The sequence below is a fragment of the Sander lucioperca genome, chromosome 9, assembly GCF_008315115.2.
Source record: "Sander lucioperca isolate FBNREF2018 chromosome 9, SLUC_FBN_1.2, whole genome shotgun sequence".
In the NCBI taxonomy this organism is placed as follows: domain Eukaryota; kingdom Metazoa; phylum Chordata; class Actinopteri; order Perciformes; family Percidae; genus Sander; species Sander lucioperca.
The window spans coordinates 41,510,062-41,532,145 of NC_050181.1; the positions used below are offsets into that span (position 1 = coordinate 41,510,062).

Genomic DNA, 22,084 nt, shown 5'->3' on the forward strand with positions numbered 1-22,084 from the left:
GGGCCATGATTGAGAGATCAACAAAAGCATCACTCATGCAGCAGAACAAGACTTAGCGACGATTCTCTAACTGGACGTGGTAAGAGTAATGTCAAAAGTTGACAAGCAACTGGCGCCCGGCCTAATGGGTGTTTGATAGACGGGGACAATGGCCGCTGCCGCTTGAGTGGAGGCCCTCGAGTTATGTTTAACACGAGATGAGCAACACAGACAGGATGCTATTCATTTGTCTATCAATTCAGAGCATTAGAATCTCACAGGGGATCCAATAAAAGAATCATTACCATATACCCACCCTATTCAGTGTGCTGAGAGGAAGTACTGAGGGCAATGAAAACAAGTGCCTCCAACAAACAGTCGAACATGTTGACACATTTATAACAGGCAAGTCATTGTTTAAGAGGTACTAGTGCACTTTCTCAGTTACCTCTGCATTTCTTCCTTACAGCAACTGATAACTCTTAGAACATTCAACATGACCATGTTACAAACGTATTTGGGTTTAACTTAGTTTAAATATTTAGATACAATCAGGGGTTTGACGAGATAGCATTTGCTAAGTAAAGCTTATACTTGTGCATTAACGCCAGTCTAATATATCAGCTTAATTAGCTTATTTTTATCAATATCGATGCATATGACTGCCGACAAGTAACAAGAAATTTCAGTACAGAAATGATAAACTAGGTTTGAGGTTAATTTACTTTATTCACTAGAGTAAGGTGACCAGATTTCTAAGACAAAATGCGGGGACATTTTCAGCTCAGAAGCGTAAATACTAGTGTTGTCAAACGATTAAAATATTTAATCACGATTAATCGCATTAATGTCATAGTTAACTCGCAATTAATTGCACAATTTTATCTATTCTAAATGTCCCTTGATTTCTTTTTGTCCCATTATTTTTTCTCATTTTAATATTTCAAAAAAGGCACACAAACTATTTCTTCTCAACAGTTACACTTGCACACATTGATTGTTCATGTATTGTCAAAGTCTTGCTTGCACTGTCTATATTGTTGTTTTTCATTGTCTGCATCTGGCTAGCCCATACTAATGTCCTGTACCTATGTTTTTGTCCTCATGTGCTGTAACTGTATTGTTGTTTTAGCTGTCCGTATCTGTCTGGTCTATGCAGATGTCCTGTACAAATGTTTCTATCCTTATGTACTGTAAGTTGTGTTTAATGTTTTATGTTTCTGCAGAACAGGAACGTGCTGGAAACCAGTTTTTAAACTGAGTCAGGCCCGTTTATATTGTAACTTAATGTTGCTTTTAACTTTCCTGTATAATAAATGAAAAAGAAAGAAAGAAAGAAAGAACTATTTTGCACTTCAGGATTATAATCATGCACACACACAGGTGGAATAGTTTTTTCTTCATATTTTTGCATTAATGTCACTAGGAAGCATACCAGTAGAAATATATATTCACATTTGTAAGTGGGATATATATATATAAGTAAGTGGGATTGTCTGGAATCTGGCAATATAATAACCATTATGGCAGGATACACTGGCTAAGCAATTTACAAAAATGTCTGTTCTGACATAAATAGTTTACATGAGAATACATTATAATTTTGGCCCAAAGTTGGATACCATGTAGAAATTTCTCACAAACCATTTGTCACAGCAACTGGCGCAAATATCATTGGAAAGCTTAGATTCTGGTTGAGGATGTTGTGCCAGACTCACGCCTTTGGCTGAGTCTCTGTCAGAGGGAGAGCAGGAGTGCGGTTGTGAAGAAGTTGGTAATTTCATGTCGCAGATTAACACTTTTGCATACACTATATCCGTGTCACATTCTCATTAGGGGCTGAGCCCCCCTAAAGGTCTGATCCTAGAATCGCCCCTGCTGCTACTTCATACTTGTACTCCACTACACCTCAGAGGGAAATGTTTTAATGTTTACTGCACTACATTTATCGGACAGCTTTTGCTTTATTGCTTCATGCTGGGCTTGTTTCTGCAACAGCTCATTGAGTATCAGATACAATTAAAACTATTGAGGAAATATTTTCATTTGACATTGGTCCAGTATTAAACGAGACCGCTGCAGTCAGCAAAGGAGAAACAAGCTACAATGTAAGTTAATAGGACGTCAATTGTCCAGCTTGTATTTATGTTCATAAAAGTGCTCATTTTGCCACTGACAGGCTCAGATTAATATTCTAAGTGTCTGACAACATTATGGAAAGGATTTCTAAGGAGGTCAATCTTTCTGTTAAAGAGTAAGATCCTTTTTTAAAACATAAAAAAGTCCACGAAATTGCATTCGCTAAACCCACCAGACTCCATGTAAATAAACAGTAGTTTTAGCATCGTAAAATGGGCATTCTAAAACATCTCTGAGCTCTGAGCAGCGCTTGCTCTGGCTGTCTTGAGCCTGCGCGTGCAGGGTGCGCGACTATACGTTTGGTCAATGTTTTCTTTCATTCCAATTTCGGGTCTGTCAGTCACAGTGAAAACTGGGGACATTTCCGGGACAGCTCCAGCCGGGGAAAGGTCACTGAAACCGGGGACTGTCCCCGGAAACCAGGGACGTCTGGTCACTCTACACTAGAGAGCAAAATGTAAAATGTCCTGCTTAGTTTATATATCTTGGTCACAAAGTTGTAGTCCGTAAGATTGAGTTAGGTTGTTTGTAGCAGCAGCTTTGGCGGTAAGATGTAATTGCAGGAGGGCCTCTGGGACCTCATCTCCCAGAGTTCCTTTCGAAAACGAACAGTGTGGACTGTATGACGTCAGCATGATGCCTTCAAATGCTCCACACGATTAGCAGTTTAGTCTAAGATGAGCTAAGAGCTAATACATCCATGGAAATGAGAGCCTTGTGGGGACACGCACAACCGTAGAAATGATAGAGCCGGGGAAGCAGCGGCTAGCTAACTGTGCTAACACACAGTAAACAGTGCTAACACAGCTAGCAGGATAGCCTTGGCGTTGCTGACTGACATAAAAAGCGCCACTAACTATGCGCTGCATTTGAATTTAGGGCGGGAAAGTCGCCCCAGACACTCAGATTGTATTACTTGGCAAAGCAGCAAAAACATTGTTTTTACCCACTCTTTGATAGATAGGAACTTAACAGACAATTAACTAGATGAAAATCTTACGGTCTACAACTTTAAAAATCTCATATATATATATAAAAAAACATTAGCAGTGGGGGAAAAAAAAAAAATCAATACAGCATAGTATCAAGATATTTTCCGTGGCAATACTGTATCGATACACAGACGCCACGTATCAATCTATTATTATATATGTGTTGGTCAGTTTATCTGCTTGACAATCCCAATAAAACAATAAAATTTAAGTGAGATAAACAAATAGAGACATTCTGGCTTAATAAAAAACAAGGCATGTCAGGCACAATGCTAGTTGAGAGAATCATCACATTTTGTTGCCATGTTGTTGGAGAATCTTATTATCCTATTGTGAAGAGCCAGCAGGCTGTGACTACTCGTGCAGCAGGCCTGGCTCTTTTTTACCTAACAGTATCACAGAAACCAACAAAAATGTAAAAATGCTTCTTTTCGTAATATGAGTCTGGTTTGAGTGTGCTTGTGAGCCTGTGTTCATGTACTTCAGTCTTTGTGAGACCAAATGTGTTTTAAAGTTCCAGAGTGAGAACATGTTTGCGAAGTGAGGTCACTGAAGTTGGTCCTCACTTATTTGAGGTGCTATTTCAGGGCTATGACAAAGAATTATAATAGCACAGGTGTGTGTGTGTGTGTGTGTGTGTGTGTGTGTGTGTGTGTGTGTGTGTGTGTGCATTTAAGAACTAAACTATGGTAGATCATTAGTTCATCCACAGGGATCCAGACACTTCTTACTAGCTCTGCCTCAGGAGGGTCCGTTGGCCTCAGATTAGGTCAAATCTAATTGAAAGGCTTAACAAAGTACACACACACACACACACACACACACACACACACACACACACACTAAGTGTGGGGGCAATCGGTGAAAACTCAGCATGAATTTGGTGTGGACAGACAGATCCTGAAATAAATGCTTGTTGTGGCTGCAGCTGGCTGTTTGTGGAGGAGGAAGGACTTGTTTCGTTAACTAATTGCCCTATTATGTTAGGTCATTTAACTCTAATTAGAGAAGGACAGATGCTGCTGTTGATAATAACACCAACTTGTTAAAATTCTCACTTGTTTCTTGATATCTGTGCTTCCTACAATAGCAGAACGGCCAGTGTGAGAGAATATAAATGTGGATGTTCAATGCATTTTCAAAAAAGCCTGTTGATGTTACTGAACCAGAACTGCATTAAATATGGGCTGCACATTTATAGACAGTCTCTCTTGGAAGACAATCATAGTGTTGCATCGGATTGCTGGTTTCTGAAAAGTTACAGAAATTGTTCGATGAAGCTAGGGCTGCAACTAGCAATTATTATTTATTTATTTTCCATATATTGGTTTTTGCACAGAAATGAATGCATGTGAATTGACAATTGGCAGGAGTGTTAACTGTTTTCTGTGGTTATCTATTACAGACCCCACTCCATACCGCAACTAGTGATTGTTAATCTGACAATTTTTTTCTCAATTAAGCGATTAATCGTTTGGTCTGGAAAATGTCCATCACAGTTTCTCAGATTCCAAGAGGACACCTTTAAATGTGTTGTTTTTGACCAACAGTCAAATATATGTTGTTTATTATTGTCGTTTTTGCTTAAAAAAATTACTTAAACGATGAATCGATTATCAAAATAGTCGCCCGATCAATTTCCATATTTGTATTTCACATGAACATTCCCATACACTAGGCATGTGTGTGCCGGTCTCCATTTGCGTCTGTCTAGACTACAACACAACCCTGGAGTTTCATACCAAAATGGGGTCAGTGGTGTTTCCAAATGTGTCTCCGTTTTAGGGGCTCGGAGTAGTGTGGACACCAGGAGTAAACGTAGCTAAAGATATTCATTCTTAAAACCAAAACAGAGTAGTGTGGATGTAGTCTCAGACTTGAAAAAAGGTGTGACCAGAAAGCACTGGTGTGGGTGCTAGTAGCTTTCATGTGTAAACAAGGACAAGCCAACATCAACGGACAAGAGTAGAAAAACAATCAGGAGGCAGAACACTGATAAGGTCAGAATGAATCTCCTCTGTCCTCGAGGCTTTCATGTCAACTACCAAGCACATGCCAACATCTATTACAGGTTAACCTAAGGCCAAACACAGACATTGATCCTAAACTCCATCACTACATATAACACAAACAACGTTTAAAGGGAGAGTTAAAAGAAAACATATAAGGCTAGTGAGGCTTCCTTTTCCACTTCCCTTTTAAGCTCCAGCTCTGACAAACCAATATTCTCCCCGATGACCGTAACAAATATGCAGTCATTTGAAGATTAATGCAGCCCAGGTCTCACATTTCCTTACTAGGCTCTTTAACTAGACTTTTAAATCACGCAGGTAATGAAATGTGCTTGCAGCATGATTTTGAGCACATCGAGCTGTAATTAGGAGGCAGGTTGGAGTTTTAGCTGAACAAACAGATGGATGAGGACAGATGAGGTGGCATATTTACAGATGAATGAACACAAATGTATGCATACTGCCCTGTTAGTTTAATAACACTCAGGGTTGGAACTGCTTTTGGGGACGCTGATATCATGTCCTTTTTTTAATGTCACTTTATTTTAATTGTTAAAGGTTGGCAGAAGTACTAATTTTGGCTTCAACAGGGTACCAGTGTGTATTTCCATTATCATCACTAACAACCACATGGCAACTGAGCCTTGCTGCCAGAGTTTTTCTTTATATATATATTGCTCTAGTTAGAGGCAAACACATTACAATCAGATAACAGTGTGGGTGATTACTACAGGAGCAAACCATGTAAATAGACCACCCAAATCGTGCTGGCATGGCACATGGTGGAAGTGCCAAAAATGGTTTTGCCTTGCCGTGCATGGCAAGTCCACAGCTGTCCACAGGACAGTTCGGTAAGGTAAACAGTGTTGTTTACAATAATGACATGTTGGATATCTGCCGGTTAGCACAAAACGCAGGAGGAACCAGTCGATTGCAACTCTTCCTCTATAGCTGCATTTCCTCCTGCTGCTTCACAAAAAAAAAAACATTCCACTAATTTGCAGGCAGAAAAGTTTTAATGTGAAGCAGTAGGAAATGTTCAGTTTGTAGTAGCAGTTATTTAACACAGCTCTGTTACAGCCGTAGGAAAGTGATCAGTAAAAAGTAATTCTTCTAAAATCTCAAACGGAATTGGAAGAAAAAAAGGAAAAACAAAGCAGATCTATTATTCATTTCCTGTTGGCACTTGGCCTCAGGTGTCCTATACGGCAATAACAAAAGACTGCTTAGAAAACACATTAAGGGCTCCTCTAGTCCAGGGTTTAGGAGCTATGGGGGTATGAAAAAAAATGCAGGTGTTTATCTAGTCACCTCTCTTAGGTGTTATTTCAAAAGTTGTTTTGGGAGCGGATGCACATAGTGGAATGTGCAGCAAGTAAAATGTACAGAAAGATGCACCATTCAAACATCAAGACACAAGTCTGAAAAAGAAAATAATCTCCTTTCGTTTGAATTATTTTGACTTAATCTCTCTCATGTTTTTCTCTCTCTTTTTCAAAGCACTCTTATCTGTGTTGACAAATATATTCAAATATCACTGAATACTTGCGAAAGATATATCTCTCCCAGGCCTTTCTTTATGAGTGTAGACAGTTTTGTGATCTAAAAGGCCAATGAAACACAATTAATATTCTCGGGGGAGTTACGAAACTGTATAATCGTACACAATGTTGTTTCAGTTGGAAGTTGCTGACTTTATGTTACTCTGTGTTTATTTCGTATGAGTTTCCTCCCACAGTCCAAAAGGTGATGCTCATAGGTATGAGTGGGACTGGGTCCATCTGGGTTAGACCTGTCAGGAGTCTTCCATCTAGTTCAAAAGTCCCCTGATGTAAAATTCATTTTTGCTTTTAGAATTAAATCAGAAAAAGGCTTTTTGATTTATTTTTGTCTGACTAAAAAAATCAAATGCACGTCGTCTGGCAAATAACAGTTTTCAAAATTTGTCCAGACTAGTTCAGACTACATCACTGTAGTCCAACAAACAAGTAGCGTATGCAATTTAAAGTCCAAGTTGAAGTCAGCATACCCTGGCCACATTCTCTCCTGTATTAAAATCCGATCTGAGAGATCAGATCACAAGGGGACAGCTTTAAAGTACAGGTGTAAACACACCCAGGACACATTGAGGGCACATTGAGATCCGATCACTCAGACTACATTCTGCGTTTGTCTGGGCCACATATATCCACATTCTCATAGCAGTGTGTACACACACGTGTCCTGGGTAATACTGAAGGAGCTACTCAACTGTTAGTGGGACTACGTACTCATTCAAAGTATTTCTCATGTCACAAAAACCCCTGAGTGAATTGTGTGTTTTGGATGTTATTATCATACTGTCGGTGATGTGTCAGTGGTTTTGTTCCGGTGCTGCCGGTATATAACAACCTTATTTTTAGTTTCAAAAACATACCCAAATCCACGAATATGTAGGATATTACTACAAACATTTCTGTTCTTACGTCAGCAGTAACACGACTCCTATAAGTGAACATTAAAAGCAAAATAAAGCATTATATATATATATATATATATATATATATATATATAAAAATTATAGAAACTAAACTTCGAAACAGAAAGATTCAGTTAGGTCTGGTCCCAGCAACCATGAGTAGAAATCCTTACTTTTAGGTTCATAAAATACATCATGCAGAAAAGAAAAGTTATGTCCTTCGGCACACAGACTGTAGGCAGCGCTTTGTCATTAGTCATCGCACGTTTTTAATATTTGATTTATGTGAGAGGAACACTGAAATTTACCAACCAGCCTATACGTCAACAGAAATGATGTACGTGTTTATTTGCATATGGAGCGGGGAAGTAAGGTTCCAATCACAAGTCACTCAAGACCCATGTGGAGACACATTCCACACACACACACACACACACACACACACACACACACACACACACACACACACACACACACACACACACAATATGACTGCATTATCCTTGCACTTGTGCAACCTTTACATTTTGAAGTTGTAACCATCAAGGACATGTCCTTAACATTTGCTTAAAAAAAAGAAGCTTCAGTGAATAATAATGCAGTCTTGTGCAAGCTTGTGATCCACTCTGATATTACTTTTACTCAGGCCATCCGTATCACAAATACAAACACATCACGGGGGTATACGGAGCTTGTTGTAATTGTGTGCTCTTGGTGATTTGATTTTGGGTGATTTTGAACTAACAAAGTAAATCAAAATGTAAAATCTTCAAACGTTATGTAAATCCGCCTGCCTCACTGCATGACTTCTTATGCTTTAATAACCATGGACCAAACTGCTTTTACACTGAAAGGCTAGAGGGAACCACGTCTGGGCTTATTACATCTTACTCGATCTATATATCCGTCCCTTACAGCAATTAGGTTAATATCTCTTCACCTCTCGTTAGCTCAGCATGCCTGTGATGGGAAGCCTGACTGTGAAAGGGGCCTTAAACTAAAGCAAGCATTGATAGGCCTGCCATCCTCTTCCCTCCTGAGCAGTTCACATGAGGAAAAGCTGAGATTGGCGGGCAGAACAGTCGAGAGAAGACAAGATAAGTGAAGTGACGACAGGATGAAATAAGTGAAGGGACAGGCAGCGAGAACAGAACTTCACAGGGTTGGGGTTCACAATAGGACAAGCACCACAGGAGCCATACAGCAGAAGAAACACAAAAAGCTCAGTTTTGCAACAGCAGGTCGGCTTTGTCCGCAACAAAAGGACAAACTGTGTTGAGGCGCTGTTGGAGGGAAAAATCAACCTTTCTTGTTCGGTCCAAAACAGCCAGCTCTTTAATTGGAAGCAAGGGGAAAGAAAGTGTGTGAGAGGGAAAATGGGGTAAAAACATCAGTTGCAGAGTGAAGAAAAAGAGAAAAGACTAGAAAGATAACAAAGACAGTGAAATAAATGAGTGATGTTTGTCTGGCGGTCCGGCTGACCTGAGCTGAACACGACCTGACCTGGCCACTCTGGACACCCCGGGGAGAAAGACAAATGACAGAGAGGATGACGAGAGAGTAAAGAAGAGGGAACAGAGAGACATTTCAAACGCTTGGTTTAACCTGAAGTTTCCATGATAATTTCTCTACCCATCCCTCACTGCTTTGGCTGGGAGGGCCCCAGCTGTTCGGGCTGTATAAATAGCGTGAGGCTTCGGCTCCAACCCCCAGGGGAGAGCGGGGCTCATTGGAGAGAAGGCATGGGAACAAATCGGGCCAGAAAAAGCACACAACATACACTTTTTGACAAACATATGGGACCATTGCCTCACGTGGCAGAAGTCACTGTCGCGCTTGACATGTGACAAGAGGGGAAGAGCGAAAGGCAGAGACAGAAAGAGATGTGAAATTCCTCATTCATACATAATAATATGGCATTGCTTCGTGTACATCAGTAGATCCTCTTTGAGGTGAAGGAAGAAAGCAACAGCAAAAGTCTAAAGACATCCTTCATAGCAGCATTACAAAATGTGCTTATCAGTCTTATTTATGCACTTAGATGCAATGACTTACACACTGTCAGTTTAACAGAAAATGAAATTAAAATCAGAATTTTTGCATGCACTCTCCATAAAACTATGGGCGATAAAGATAAAGGTTTTTGTCTCTATCGCTACCTTATACTACTTTCTAAAATTCCTTATCTTTAAAAAGTGTCTTTAAAAAATGTGAATGTCTATATTTCCATGACAATTGGGCAAACTCCATCTGCTGATAAACACTATGTGATGTAATCCAGAGCGGCAACCAAATGGACCATAAGGTGAGATTTCTTTTGTTCTTCTTTCAAAAAATGAATTATCAAGACAGACACCATGGGCACTAGGGGTGCACGATTCAGAAAATGTCACGATTCGATATCGATTTTTAGGCTCACAATTCGATTCAAAATCAATTTTCAATTCAAAACGATTCTCGATTAAAAAAAAAAAAACGATTCACAGTATGTACATGTGATTGCAGTAGACATACAATTAAAAAAAATTTAAAAAAATTGCACACCCTTAATGGGCACCATGGTGGATAACTTTATCTTATCTCATCTTATGACCGCTGACTTTCTCCCTTCTGGTTAGATAGGGAGTGGGATGTTTATAAGCTAATTTTTAAAGGTTCACTGATTTCAGCTTCTCAAATGTGCGTTTAGTGCTTTTCTTAGTCTTCTATGATAATAAATAAACTGTATATATTTGGGTTTTGGACTGTTGGTGAGACAAAACAAGCCATTTAAATAGGTAAAGATGGCGATTGGGAAATTGTGATGCACATCTTTCACCATTTTCTGACAAATGATTAATTAATTTCTTTGAAAATTATCATTTGTTGCTAGAAAAAAATCTATGTATGTGCTGCTAGTGGTGTCATACATTTCTAATGTAGGCTTGGGTTTCATTACGCATAAAAGAAAAAAATAATTTCCAATTGATAAAACACCTTTACGTAAAAAAAAGACTGTGACTGAGCCAATTTAAGGTTAATAAAGAAGTTCATCTCGTACCTTCTCCTGGCCAGCTTAATTTTAAAGCTGCACTAATTAATAGATTTAGATTAGATTTATTTGATTAGGACAATGCACATTAATCAACATTTCTGTAAATGCGCCAGTGTTAGCCAGTCGGCTAATTTTCAGCTGTAGTCCTAGTTGCATGCATGTCTTTATGGTGGGAAAAAAACGGAGCACCCGGAGGAAACCCACGCAAGCACGGGGAGAACATGCAAACTCCACACAGAAAGGCCTGGGACGACCTGGGTTCGAACCCAGAACCTTCTTGCTGTGAGGCAGAAGTGCTAACTAGTTTTAGATTAACAATGGATGAAATAATCACCCCACTCAGCTCTACGGAGAATTTCAGCATCTTTTAGCTTCCTATTGTTTTGATTTTACGGCCCATAAACTTCAATGTTTTTGTTTTCACAACTAGCTGGTGAACATTGCGTAGCATTTCGCAGCTATTGGGCTGAATGAGTGGAAAGTTAACTTATATTTGACTTACATACAGAAATATGACTCCAAATAAATGCTAATGGAGCTCTGTGTCTAGTAGATAAATGAACAGGAAATTGTTTGCTAACACTATCACAACTATGTTAATGTTGTGTTTGTAGTTAGTTCCCCTGCCCCCAAAAATCAATTAATGCAGCTTTAAAGTTGTGTTTTCATTTTGTCCCTTAAAGTGTGAGGGCACAAAGAAAGAAATCCAATTACCAACCACTTTTTCAACGTACATTAATGCCAAGTGATTAAAGCAAATTGCTTTACCTAAACATCAACAGTAGGATAGCAGAGCATCTAGTGAAAATGAAATTAAATTCATGATATAAATGTATCTGGGACGTTTTAGAGGGGTTACTGTAGTGAGGGGAAAGCATCCCCTCAGTGCTGTACATGTTCAGAAATCATGCTGTGAAGAAAAGCAGTCAACATCAAAAAGTTGATTATTTCATCACTGCGGCAGCCGGTGCGATTGCTCTTCTTCCTTGATGACATTATTTTCCAAATAGCAGCTGCTGTTCTCCCGCAGCGCTGCACCTGGATCTGTGACGGCCCAGTCAAGTTTGACCAGAATCAACTTAAAACTTTTTTAACATTTAACATGAACCCAGCAATGCTACAGATTCATTGTCTGAAAGGAGCTAAAGAGGGGAAGAAACAGAGAGGAGGAAAAGTGATACATAACACAGGGGAGGTGTGTAACCAAGCAGGAGAGGGCTATCCGGCCCTGAGAAAAGCAGACCCCCGCTTATAGCTGCCATTCAACACTCACATACACACAGAGCCAGGGAGCAGGTTGGGTTCAAGCGCAACAAATTACCTAAATATACTTATATATATACTGAAAGGCTTTTGAAAATAGTTCAATGGGAAACCGTTGATAAAATGATAATAATACTAAAAGAAACCAGGGGAGATGTAAGAGCCCCGTTGTGTGGACACAATGTCAGAGCCCTGTCCATAATTTCACTGACTTCAGAGGACGAAAGAGGAAGAGTGTGTGAAGTCCCCTTTTTCTAACTTTTTTGTGGAGTCAGAGGGAGGGAGACCCATTAATCCAGAAACAGAAGGAGAGAGGAAGAAAATCAGAAAAACAAAATTTTCAGCCTGAGTGGTTTTTCCAAATGAAATCTAAAGGTCCGAAACACAATGGAGCCCTTTTTGTGTCTCTTTGCTATGTGTGTGTGTGTGTGTGTGTGTGTGTGTGTGTGTGTGTGTGTGTGTGTGTGTGTGTGTGTGTGTGTGTGTGTGTGTGTGTGTGTGTGTGTGTGTACGTGCGTACACGGGGGGGTTGGTTGGTGGTGGGTTACCTTTTAAAGAGTGCCCAGCAGTGGACGTGTTTGGCATTTGTGGCCCTTGTCCCTCAATTGTACGTTCGCCACAGTTGCTGCCGTTAAGCTGACGTTGGGCGCTGCCTGTGCCCCATACGGACACTTGAAAAATGTTCTTCTCATTCAGCTGGTGAGTCACGGGGTGAAATCAGAAACAAAAATCATGTCTGACTCTTCTCCCCACACCTCCCTCTCCCTCTTTATCTCTCTCTCTCTCTCTACATCTGTTTGTTGGCCCCTCACCCCAGAGGCAGTCAACACGGTTGCTGAGCACTGCTGTTAACCAAACTGGCTGACTGGCAACTCAATATGTTTCTTACATAAGGACGGGGACAGGGAGATAAACTGTCTAGTTTCACCTGTAATAAGTGTACTTGTGTTATCTGAAGCACGTGGTTAGCACTTTGCTGACAATACACAGCTCCAGAAGTCATCAGCATTGACATTCATTTTGCAACATTCACATACCTACACATGGACCACGACTACAAACAAACCACAATAACAGGGAAATGCAATTAAAAAAAAACAAAAAAACAATGGGGCGCAACACAATTGGCCCCAGGGCCACAGTATGGGCTTCACAGTTTTGTCACAGCTTCGGAGCAAAAGTCACAGCCCTGAATTACCAAACATGTTGTGCATTTATTATGTGTGAGTGAGTGTGTATATGCGTTTACTTCTGTGAGTGTCTAAAATCCAAAATATGTTATGTGAATGTGCTTATGTACTGTAATAATGTGTGGACCTAATGTATAAGTGTGTCGTCCGTTATGTTTTAATGTGCGTTTGTGAAAATGTGTGTATTGACCTCGGGGAGGTTGTGTCTGTGGGTTCCACTATTTCTTTCCATTTAGTTTCCACTTCACAGCCTACAGCACACATTAGTCACACAACCCCTGAGAAATGGCGCGCGCGCGCACGCACACACACACACACACACACACACAAACAAAGAGACTGTTTCTGCATTTTTGCACCTTTTACAACTTTCATTAGATGAGATCTGCAATAGTAAAAGACTTGAATTGGAGTCTGGGCCCCAAAAACTTGATCGGGACATTTCTAGTCTATGGCCCAAATCTGGTGAAAATGAAGGTGCTTTTTGTTTTTTAATATATTTTGGTGCATTTGCTCAAAAAGAACCAGTTTTTGATGACAACTAGAACTAATAAGCAGAAGTAGAATTAAATTGTGGAATTGTGAAAATGCATACGTATCCTGTCATATTGTTTAAAAAAGGTGTTAATGTTGTGTTTAGAATATCAGGGTTCAAGAGGTTTAAGTGTAATTTCACTGCTGACAGATCTGGTGTCCGATATGAGAATTTGTAATTATCATCCGCCACTCCAAACATCTTACAAAGTGTGGATGAAAAGTCACAGGCGGACTTTAAAAGCCTTGCCAATGTTAATCTTTGATCAGAGGCCAGTCTTATGTGACCTCTTCCTCCATTTGGCCTTCATGGTGACGGAGGGGCAGCAGTGGTCTGCACAGCCAGACATACTGTATGAATACAGCACTCAGCAGACAAATAAGCAAAACCTCAGTCCAACTCCTCCTCCTACTCTCACATCCCTATATATACACCTAAACGTTTTAAAGACGAGTCAAAAAGAAGTAACTAAGGAGTAAAAAAAAAAAAGAGACAGCTATCCGTAAATGAAAAGCTGGTCACAGCCAGGGCCCCATCTGCTCATCCGTGGCTTCCAGGGCAGCCAAAGACAACGCAGGAAGATTGAGGAGAGGGGGCTCCCTTTGAACGCTGTGAACAGGCAGGGGAATTAAGTTTGGACAGAAAGAGTCCCGGCAGAAGGCTACCAGCTGAGCCAAGCGGTAGCAGGAAGCGAGCGCCTTGTGTGTCACGAGATTTACGGTGACGGGTCCATCCACCAACCATCTGGGCCAGCATAAATACATTTCACCAGACTGCAAAGAAAGGGCAGGGACTTAGAAAAACAAGTTGTACTATGTAGAGAAAACACAATAGTAAAAGGGCAGGGTTTTCCCTGGGTTTCAAGCGTGCTTAAGTGCAAATGATGTCATACGCTCTTTGGCATATTAGCGGCGTCTTCGCGCAATTAAAGCTTAGTGGTTGTTGGATGCAGCGAGGGAGAGATCACTAAAGCAAAGCATGGAGGAGCAGCTTGTTGTTGATGTTAAATTCATCAAATCTTGTTATGAATGTGAACAGAAAGATGAGGAGGAAGACAGAAACGAGCTCAAAGAAAGGGAGGAACGGAATAATAATTGTGACATAAAGTGACAGTTGGCGATGGGAGAGCACTGTCTTAAGAATCTTCTGTCTGTAACCCTCCACACACACACACACACACACACACACACACACACACACACACGATGTCTCTAAGCCACCACTGTCTACTGCTGCTGAGGACAACGGTCCCAGCCATTGTAAGTGACCAATCACGAGAGGCGAGCTGCGTCTAAGTGTGCATGACCACTTTTTAGTTGTCACTGCTGGAGTTGTACAATCTTCCCGCAGCTCTTCGGCCACAGAACAAAACTCTCCTCTAATTACATAGTAACGCTCAAAGATATTTTTGTACTTTATTCATTCACTCATTGTTGGACTATATGCCCCTAGTGGTTGTGAGGAGTGATGGCAGTCTTTACAGATGACACACTGAACCATGATAGTTCAGTTATACTTTCCTCAGAGACACCTCTGAGTGTGTGAGGGGCAGTAAAAAAGGCGCATAACTTGATAATGACTACAGAGTAAAACAACAGGCACATATCCACAACAAATCTCCTCCATGGGGTAAACAATTCAAATCCTCCTTGTGACCATCATTTAATTATATTTGAATTAGGTAGATAGGCATTACTAAACTTGTTTGCAACTCTCCAGCAGTGCATAACAATGCAAACGATTGATTGGCAATCTGTCACTGAGCTACAAACGCAGACAAACCCACACAAAAAAGTTCTGGGAACAAAAATGTAATCTTCATCCTCCATCCACATTCAAATGTCGCAGGAGTTACTTATAACGACGTCCTCTTAAGTTCAGACGGTGAGTGTGCATTTTAACGTGGATATGCATCTCAAAAGGACACAGCAGTTTATAAAAATGTCAGCGGGGAGGAAAGCGGCGCTTCAAATGAGCGAGAATGTCACAAGAGAGTTGGAGCTCTGAGTTTGTGTTTATCGCCATCTCAAGACGGACTGAAGAACTTGGACTGAAGGGAGGGAGGGAGGGGGGGGGAGAGAGAGAGAGAGAGAGAGAGAGAGAGAGAGCGAGAGAGAGAGAGAGAGAGAAGTGACCTGACTGCCAATGATGCCAAACCTCTATTTAAAGCTTCACCAACAGCACAGGCCTGACACTGACACATTTAACTCTTGGCCTCATCTCTTACCAGCAGCCGGAGAACACCAAAAAACATGTTCATGGTTTGCTAGAGTTGCAAAGATCCGATAAATTGGGTACTGTAAATGCAGAGCTGAGGGATGAAAGGGAAGGCTGCAAGTTAGGACAGATTTAGGAGACTTTATGGACAGTGTTTGGTTGATGGTGAGTGCTTAGCGCCATGGTGAACAGCAGGTGATGACAGCTCCGCCTGCTGCACACAAACACCAACACAACAATCACTCCGAAGGAAAATGCAGGCATCCATTCAGTGCAAACATATGGATCTTCGTTGTTTCAAAGATTAAATAGTTGGGTGATTTGGTGTGCATGAAAAATTGTTCCCAGGTTAAGAAGGGCATCTTAAAGACAAGAGTAAATCAGAAAAGTTAGCGCACAACCCTCCAAAAACATACAAAATAAGAAAATAAAAGCCTGTTGGAGTACTGTGTGTGACCATAAAGTACACTGAAACTAAACCACCTGGTCTCTTGTGTTTAAATTGGGGAAAAGGGGAGGCAGAGAGTGACTCAACTGGTGCTCCAGCAGCTGCATCCCACCAGTGAACTGCATCCATGTAGGACATATCTTTGTATTTAGATCTGTGTTACTGCTTTTAAAAGCGTGTGTGGGTATGTGTGTGTTCACTGAACAAAAGTTAAACTTACCAGGATCCCGGACAACTGCTTCTCTTCCATCCTTCAGGACCTTGTCGGCAAAGATCCCCTGCCTCTCTGCTGCCGTCTCTCTGCCTCTGCCGCCTCTCTCTCTCTGTGGGATGGACTCGTCTTCCTCTCGCTATCAGAGTTTGAAGTTTTCTGAGGTGGCGTTCGCTTGAGTGTCTCAGTCCCCCTCGTGCCTCTTCTGCGCTGTTTGCGAGTGTAGCTGGAGTGGCGTCGCTGCTTTGTGTTAATTCTGCCCTAATCCAGAAACTTTTCTATGCTGTGAAAAGAACATGTGACAGGCAGAGAGGGGTGGAGGGACGGGAGGAGTGGGGAAGGGGGAGGCAAGGCAACACTTTTTAGTTACTTGTCCCCTTGGCCATGTGCAAAACAGTTCCTCCCTCTTTGTACATGACCTGATTCAAGGTAAAAATTAAAACACAAATCAACAGTTTGCACTCTGAGTTCTACATCCCAAGAGGTTATTAAGAGGTGGAAAATAAACTTCTGAGAAATCTGCAAGAAAGGATGCAGAGAAAGAACTAAGAAAGCATGTAGTAACAGATTTGCATTTTGTAGCAAAGCAGCTGCCATAACAAAGTGCCCTTTTGTGTAAAGAGATTAACTGTTAGGGTAACGTTTAGACTGCTCACTGACTACTGCTGTATGGCAGCCAAATTGGAAAAGAATACTCAAAAACAGCCTGGATATAGAAAAAAAGTGGCAGAAAATACTTCGGGTTGAGTAAAATGTATCTGAAATGTTCATGATGGCAAGTTACTTCAAATTTTCATATGTGATGTTTCTAAAAATAACTGTGATTATTATTAGATAATATAAAAATGCATGCATTTTTTTTCTTTAAATATTGCGTCTCTGCAATGACATTTAGTTAAAAATAATCAGTGGAGGCTGGTATTGAGAACTTTAGAAAGTGCTGTGTAAAAACTAGGGCTTTAACTAATGATTGTCATTATTACTGATTAATCTGCAGATTATTCATTCAGTGAATCGATTTGTCAAAACAACTATTTCCCAGAGCCGAAGGTGACATCTTTGCATTGCTTGTTTTGTCCATCCAAAAGTCCAAAACCCAAACTTATTAAATTGAAGGTGATATAAACCACAGAAAAGCAACAAACCCTCACATCGAAAAAAAACTGGAACTAAAAAATGTTTGCCGATTTGATTTTTTTTTTTTTTGAAAAAATGACGATAAACGATATTTTGATGATTAATAACGATTAATCGATTATCGAAATAGTTGCCGATTCATTTTCTGTCGATTGAATTCTTTCAGATTTATAAAAACTTTTAAAATCATCTGATTACATAACTTCTTTGACGCTGATCGTTCTTAGTTAACTTGAGTTGTCATGTGGAGACTGGAGTGTGTATGTCAAATACTGTAACTCCGCAGCATGTCTCCCTTCATCTGACTTTACCACTGTCTCAGATAAAGAAATGCCTAGACAGTGTACTAAAAGCATCCCAGCAAAAGAAGAGAAAGTGGCCAAATATAGCTACCATTCAGTGTTACAAACATACAAACACTCATGTACAGGAGCCTACAGGGACTTCCACCATACACAGCACACTGCTGCACACAGATAAGAAACAAAACTAGGTTAAAAACTGAACCTTACCATCCAAGTTATGATGTTTGAAGAAATCAGAAAGGGCAACCAGCTCAGTAATAAGAAACTAACTGGTGTGAACACAGCACTCAGACTCTTTCCCACTGGTTGACTCGTGTATGTACACAAGGCAAGAGTTGAGCCAAGCCTATTGGACCATCCCAGGAGGAGGGGCATAAGAGGTTACATGAAACTCACTCTGAGACCTGACGTGTCTGTTAGCTCTTATGAATAGGGCTGGGTATCGTTCAAACATTTTCGATACCGGTACCGATACTAATATTGTGACTTCGATACCGGTTTCTAAACGATACTTTTTTCGATGCCAATTTTATATAACAAAAAGAAATTACAACATTACACATTCCGGCACAATCTTTTTATCTATTTTTCAGCTCCTACTACGTGAGCCCGTGTCTGTGTAACGGGTTTTTCCTGTATGTCTCTGCGACGTGTAACGTTAGACAGCCAATCATTAGATCTTGGTTGGAAGCATGCCGCGTGCTTACTGGCTCACCGAGGCTGATGAGATCTACTCCTTAGGTATTGAAATTGGGTATTGAATAACAAGTATTTTTCAATACACTATACTTTACAGGCAATTCGGTCGGTGCCTAAAAAGTATTGAATTCGGTACCTAGCCCTAGTTATGAGGGATGTTCCAGGGCAAACAATTAGCTTCCAAGCCAGGGTGCTACAGTAAGGCCTCTGACACACCAACTCGACAGCCAACCGTCAGGAGGAAAGGCAGTCGGACTGATCAGTATCCCCGAGTTGGTCCAAAAAGTGCCTCGGAACACACCGAAGCGACGCCGACTTGAGCGTAGGTTCTACGCGTGCGCGAGACGTAATACGTCTCTTTAACAGCAGGCGGCTCTAATCTGTATTGTCGCCCAAAAACTGAAAACCGGCAGCTGATTGGACGAACGCATCACGTGGGTCTGGCTGCTCCCGGATTTTACAACCCAGCATAATGGCGGCTCATTCAGAATACAATCTCATATTTTACGAAGATAGTTCACCGAAACGTGTTTCTGAAAACATTTTAAGCGAGAAATAGGCCATGCAGTTGCTGAATCTGTCTTCATTTCAGATCGACAAAGGTCAGTTTAAAAGATTTTCATCAGATTTTGAGAGGCTGTTCGTCCCGCTAACATAAATGCACTGATTCGCTAGTCAAGGGCTAGCACTCCACCAATCAGATTAGTCATTGAGTCCGACTGCCCGCTCTCCAAACCAGCAAGTCAGGTCATAAATATCTCAATATCAATATTGCGACGCTATAGGGTTGACCATTAGTGCTTTCACAAAATATTTTCACAATGAGATCTAAAATACAGATTTAACACCAGCCTCCTGTACTCCTCTTGGCTACCGGTCTCACATTTGCACAACACAGTGGGTTCAAGACAAAATAGCATCCGTTATTGCTATTAACAATGCATCATATTGTTGGGCTTGCAAAGCAGCTGTGTCTATTATCAGTAATGTCAATATGCAGCGGTATGATTGGGACTCCACAAGCTCTGTTTTGTCATGATAGACAGCCTCTTTTTTACACTGTGCACAGAAAGGTAAATATGATTTAGAAATTGTGACAGCACTCAAAGCTGCACTAACTATGCTTCAGCACAATAGGGGCAATGGCATTGGGAATGAAAAGATATGGGATTTTAAAATGAATTGCACAAATCAGGATTTGTTTTTAATAATGGCATTCAAATGACATTGACTGCAGTTGCAGACCATTGGAAAGGGAGGAGAGTGCTGCAAAAACACATCATCTATAGCTGCAAATCTACCAGAACAAAAAAAAAGTCAAACAATGTGGACTATTTCTAAACCCCCTGGCAAAAAAACTTAGTTAAAAAGGTACCATATTGTAAAAAGTCAGATTTCCATGTATTTTCGGTGCTTTCAAGTAAAACTATAGTCAGTATGAGTAAGACATTTGCATATAACAGTGCTATTATTACCCTCTTGCATGCAAACTCTGCATCACGCCTACAGGTTATGTTTTGTAACCGCACAAAAGGAAATCCATGACTGACGTGTGACAAAATGTGTGTTTTAGAAAGCATGCAGACTAAAGTGTGTTTTACACTAGGTGCATCCAAGGTGGCGCGCGACATTCATGACGTCAAAATGACGTAATATCCGGAAAACGGGAGGCCTGAACGGGTGAGCACCAGCACGGGTATAAATAGTCACGGCGATCCTATGACAGTATATATGCTCGAATATTTGAATATTTAAATATTTGTTCGATGGGTAGGTATTCTATTTTCAATTTTGGGGTTTAGAATATTCGTTATACTGAAATGTGGTGTTCTGTCTGTATTAAGCCACTAGCTGCTGGCTACAAGCAAGCAGTCTGATGTGTGTAGAGGTCTGTGTGGTTAGACTGTTGCAGCCTGGTGTCGTTTTCAGGCCATTTGATAGAGGTAAAGATAGTACGACCGTTTATAACGCTAATGCTCTAGTGAGGCGCTGGCTGGCTGAGCATTCTTTCACAAACACTGCGTCGGTCGTCGTCATTTGTCAGACAGTCCAGCAAAAACGCAGGTCTTTCCTTTTATTTTGAATGCCTTCAGTAAAAAGTTAAGACTGATTCAACTTTTGGAGAAAAGCAACCCGACGTCACCCTGAGGTGGACAATCATGTAACAGATCAGACTCGTCAGTCCATATCAAGATGTGATAGTCCCGGTAACGTTACAGTAAACAGGAAACATCACTGCCTCTATTGCTGCAACAAAAAAGTTTTAAGCAGTATAGAGGTAAAAAACAAAACACAAGCACTGAACTGTCGAGGAGTTTGTGTAACAACAGGTGACCGTGTCCTGCAACAACAAAGCAAAGTCGCGCCATCTCTCGCTTCATCTCTTTGCTTTCTTTTTTCCCGCTGCCTTCACGTGAGGTCGGAAATTTTTACATTTTAGGTTCTCCATAGGGGTTTCTCAATCGAAACACGGACTGTGTGATGACGTCGTGAAGTTGCTTGGGATGATGGGAGTTAAGGTTAGTTTTATTCACATTACATTAAGCAGGCAAATGGTTATTTGGCTTATGTCATTCTAATGAAACTATCGCAGTGTTTCCCACATAATTTCTTAGAAAACATTTTGCCTAGTTAGTATCAGATGTGCAGCCTTCCTGAATCTTACAAATTATTGTCGTGAGTGAAACTAGTCAGTATAAGTAAGAACATTGCATAACACAGTGCTATTATTCCTGCAGCCTTGCATGCAAATTTAAGAACAAACTTTGCATGCCTATATCCATGCCAACAGGTTATTTTCTTGTTAACGTGACTGACATGAGTGACAAAACATCCAAACAAGTTACATTTCACTTGTTTAAAGTAGCATTGCAAACTAAGCATAGCCATTATTGACAAGGGTTCTTTGGCTGGCAAGTAGAGCTGGGTGATATGACGATATATATCATCAAAACAATATAAAAATGGCTATTGTATATCCTTTTCTATATCGTAAGTATTTAATTCATACAGTAAGGTAGCTCGAAAAAAAAAAACAATCACAATTATTTTGGTCAATATTGAAATCACAATTATTTAACATCACTACTCATTGACTTTTGGAAAGATGTTGCATTTATTGAACTTACAAAACAGTGAAACAAATTAACACTGAAAACACCTTGAACTCTGAAATGTCTCTTATTAGGTCTCTTTTCCCATTGAACTTTTTGAATTCCCCTTAAAATAAATAATGGTGGGGGCGGGCTCTAGCTCACCCAGTAAGAGCGTTCGCCCCATGTTGGCTGAGTCCTGCAGCGGCGCAGGTTCGAATCCAACCTGCTGCCTTTTGCGGCGTGTCACCCCCCATCTCTCTCCCCCTTTCATGTCTATCCACTGTCGCTATAATAAAAGGGGAAAAGCCCCCAAAAAATAATCTTAAAAATAAATAAATAAATAACGGTGAGTTTAGCTTTCAGGAGGGGC

At 40.6% G+C, this 22,084-nt stretch overlaps 1 protein-coding gene across 2 annotated transcripts in view; it reads right to left on the minus strand.

Annotated features, from left to right (window-relative positions):
* Positions 1-22,084, minus strand: part of slc6a9 (solute carrier family 6 member 9) — an 81,488-nt gene that overhangs the window by 56,692 nt on the left and 2,712 nt on the right. The window contains exons 1-2 of one of the 2 annotated variants that reach the window (XM_036004844.1): positions 18,128-18,144; positions 16,488-16,761 (exon numbers count right to left, since the gene is read on the minus strand). In XM_036004844.1, coding sequence (XP_035860737.1) covers positions 16,488-16,517 — 30 coding nt within the window. In that variant the 5' untranslated portion in view covers positions 16,518-16,761; positions 18,128-18,144. Of the gene's footprint in view, positions 1-16,487; positions 16,762-18,127; positions 18,145-22,084 lie in introns of those variants that run through there. The other variant, XM_031311173.2, reaches the window with a different exon arrangement.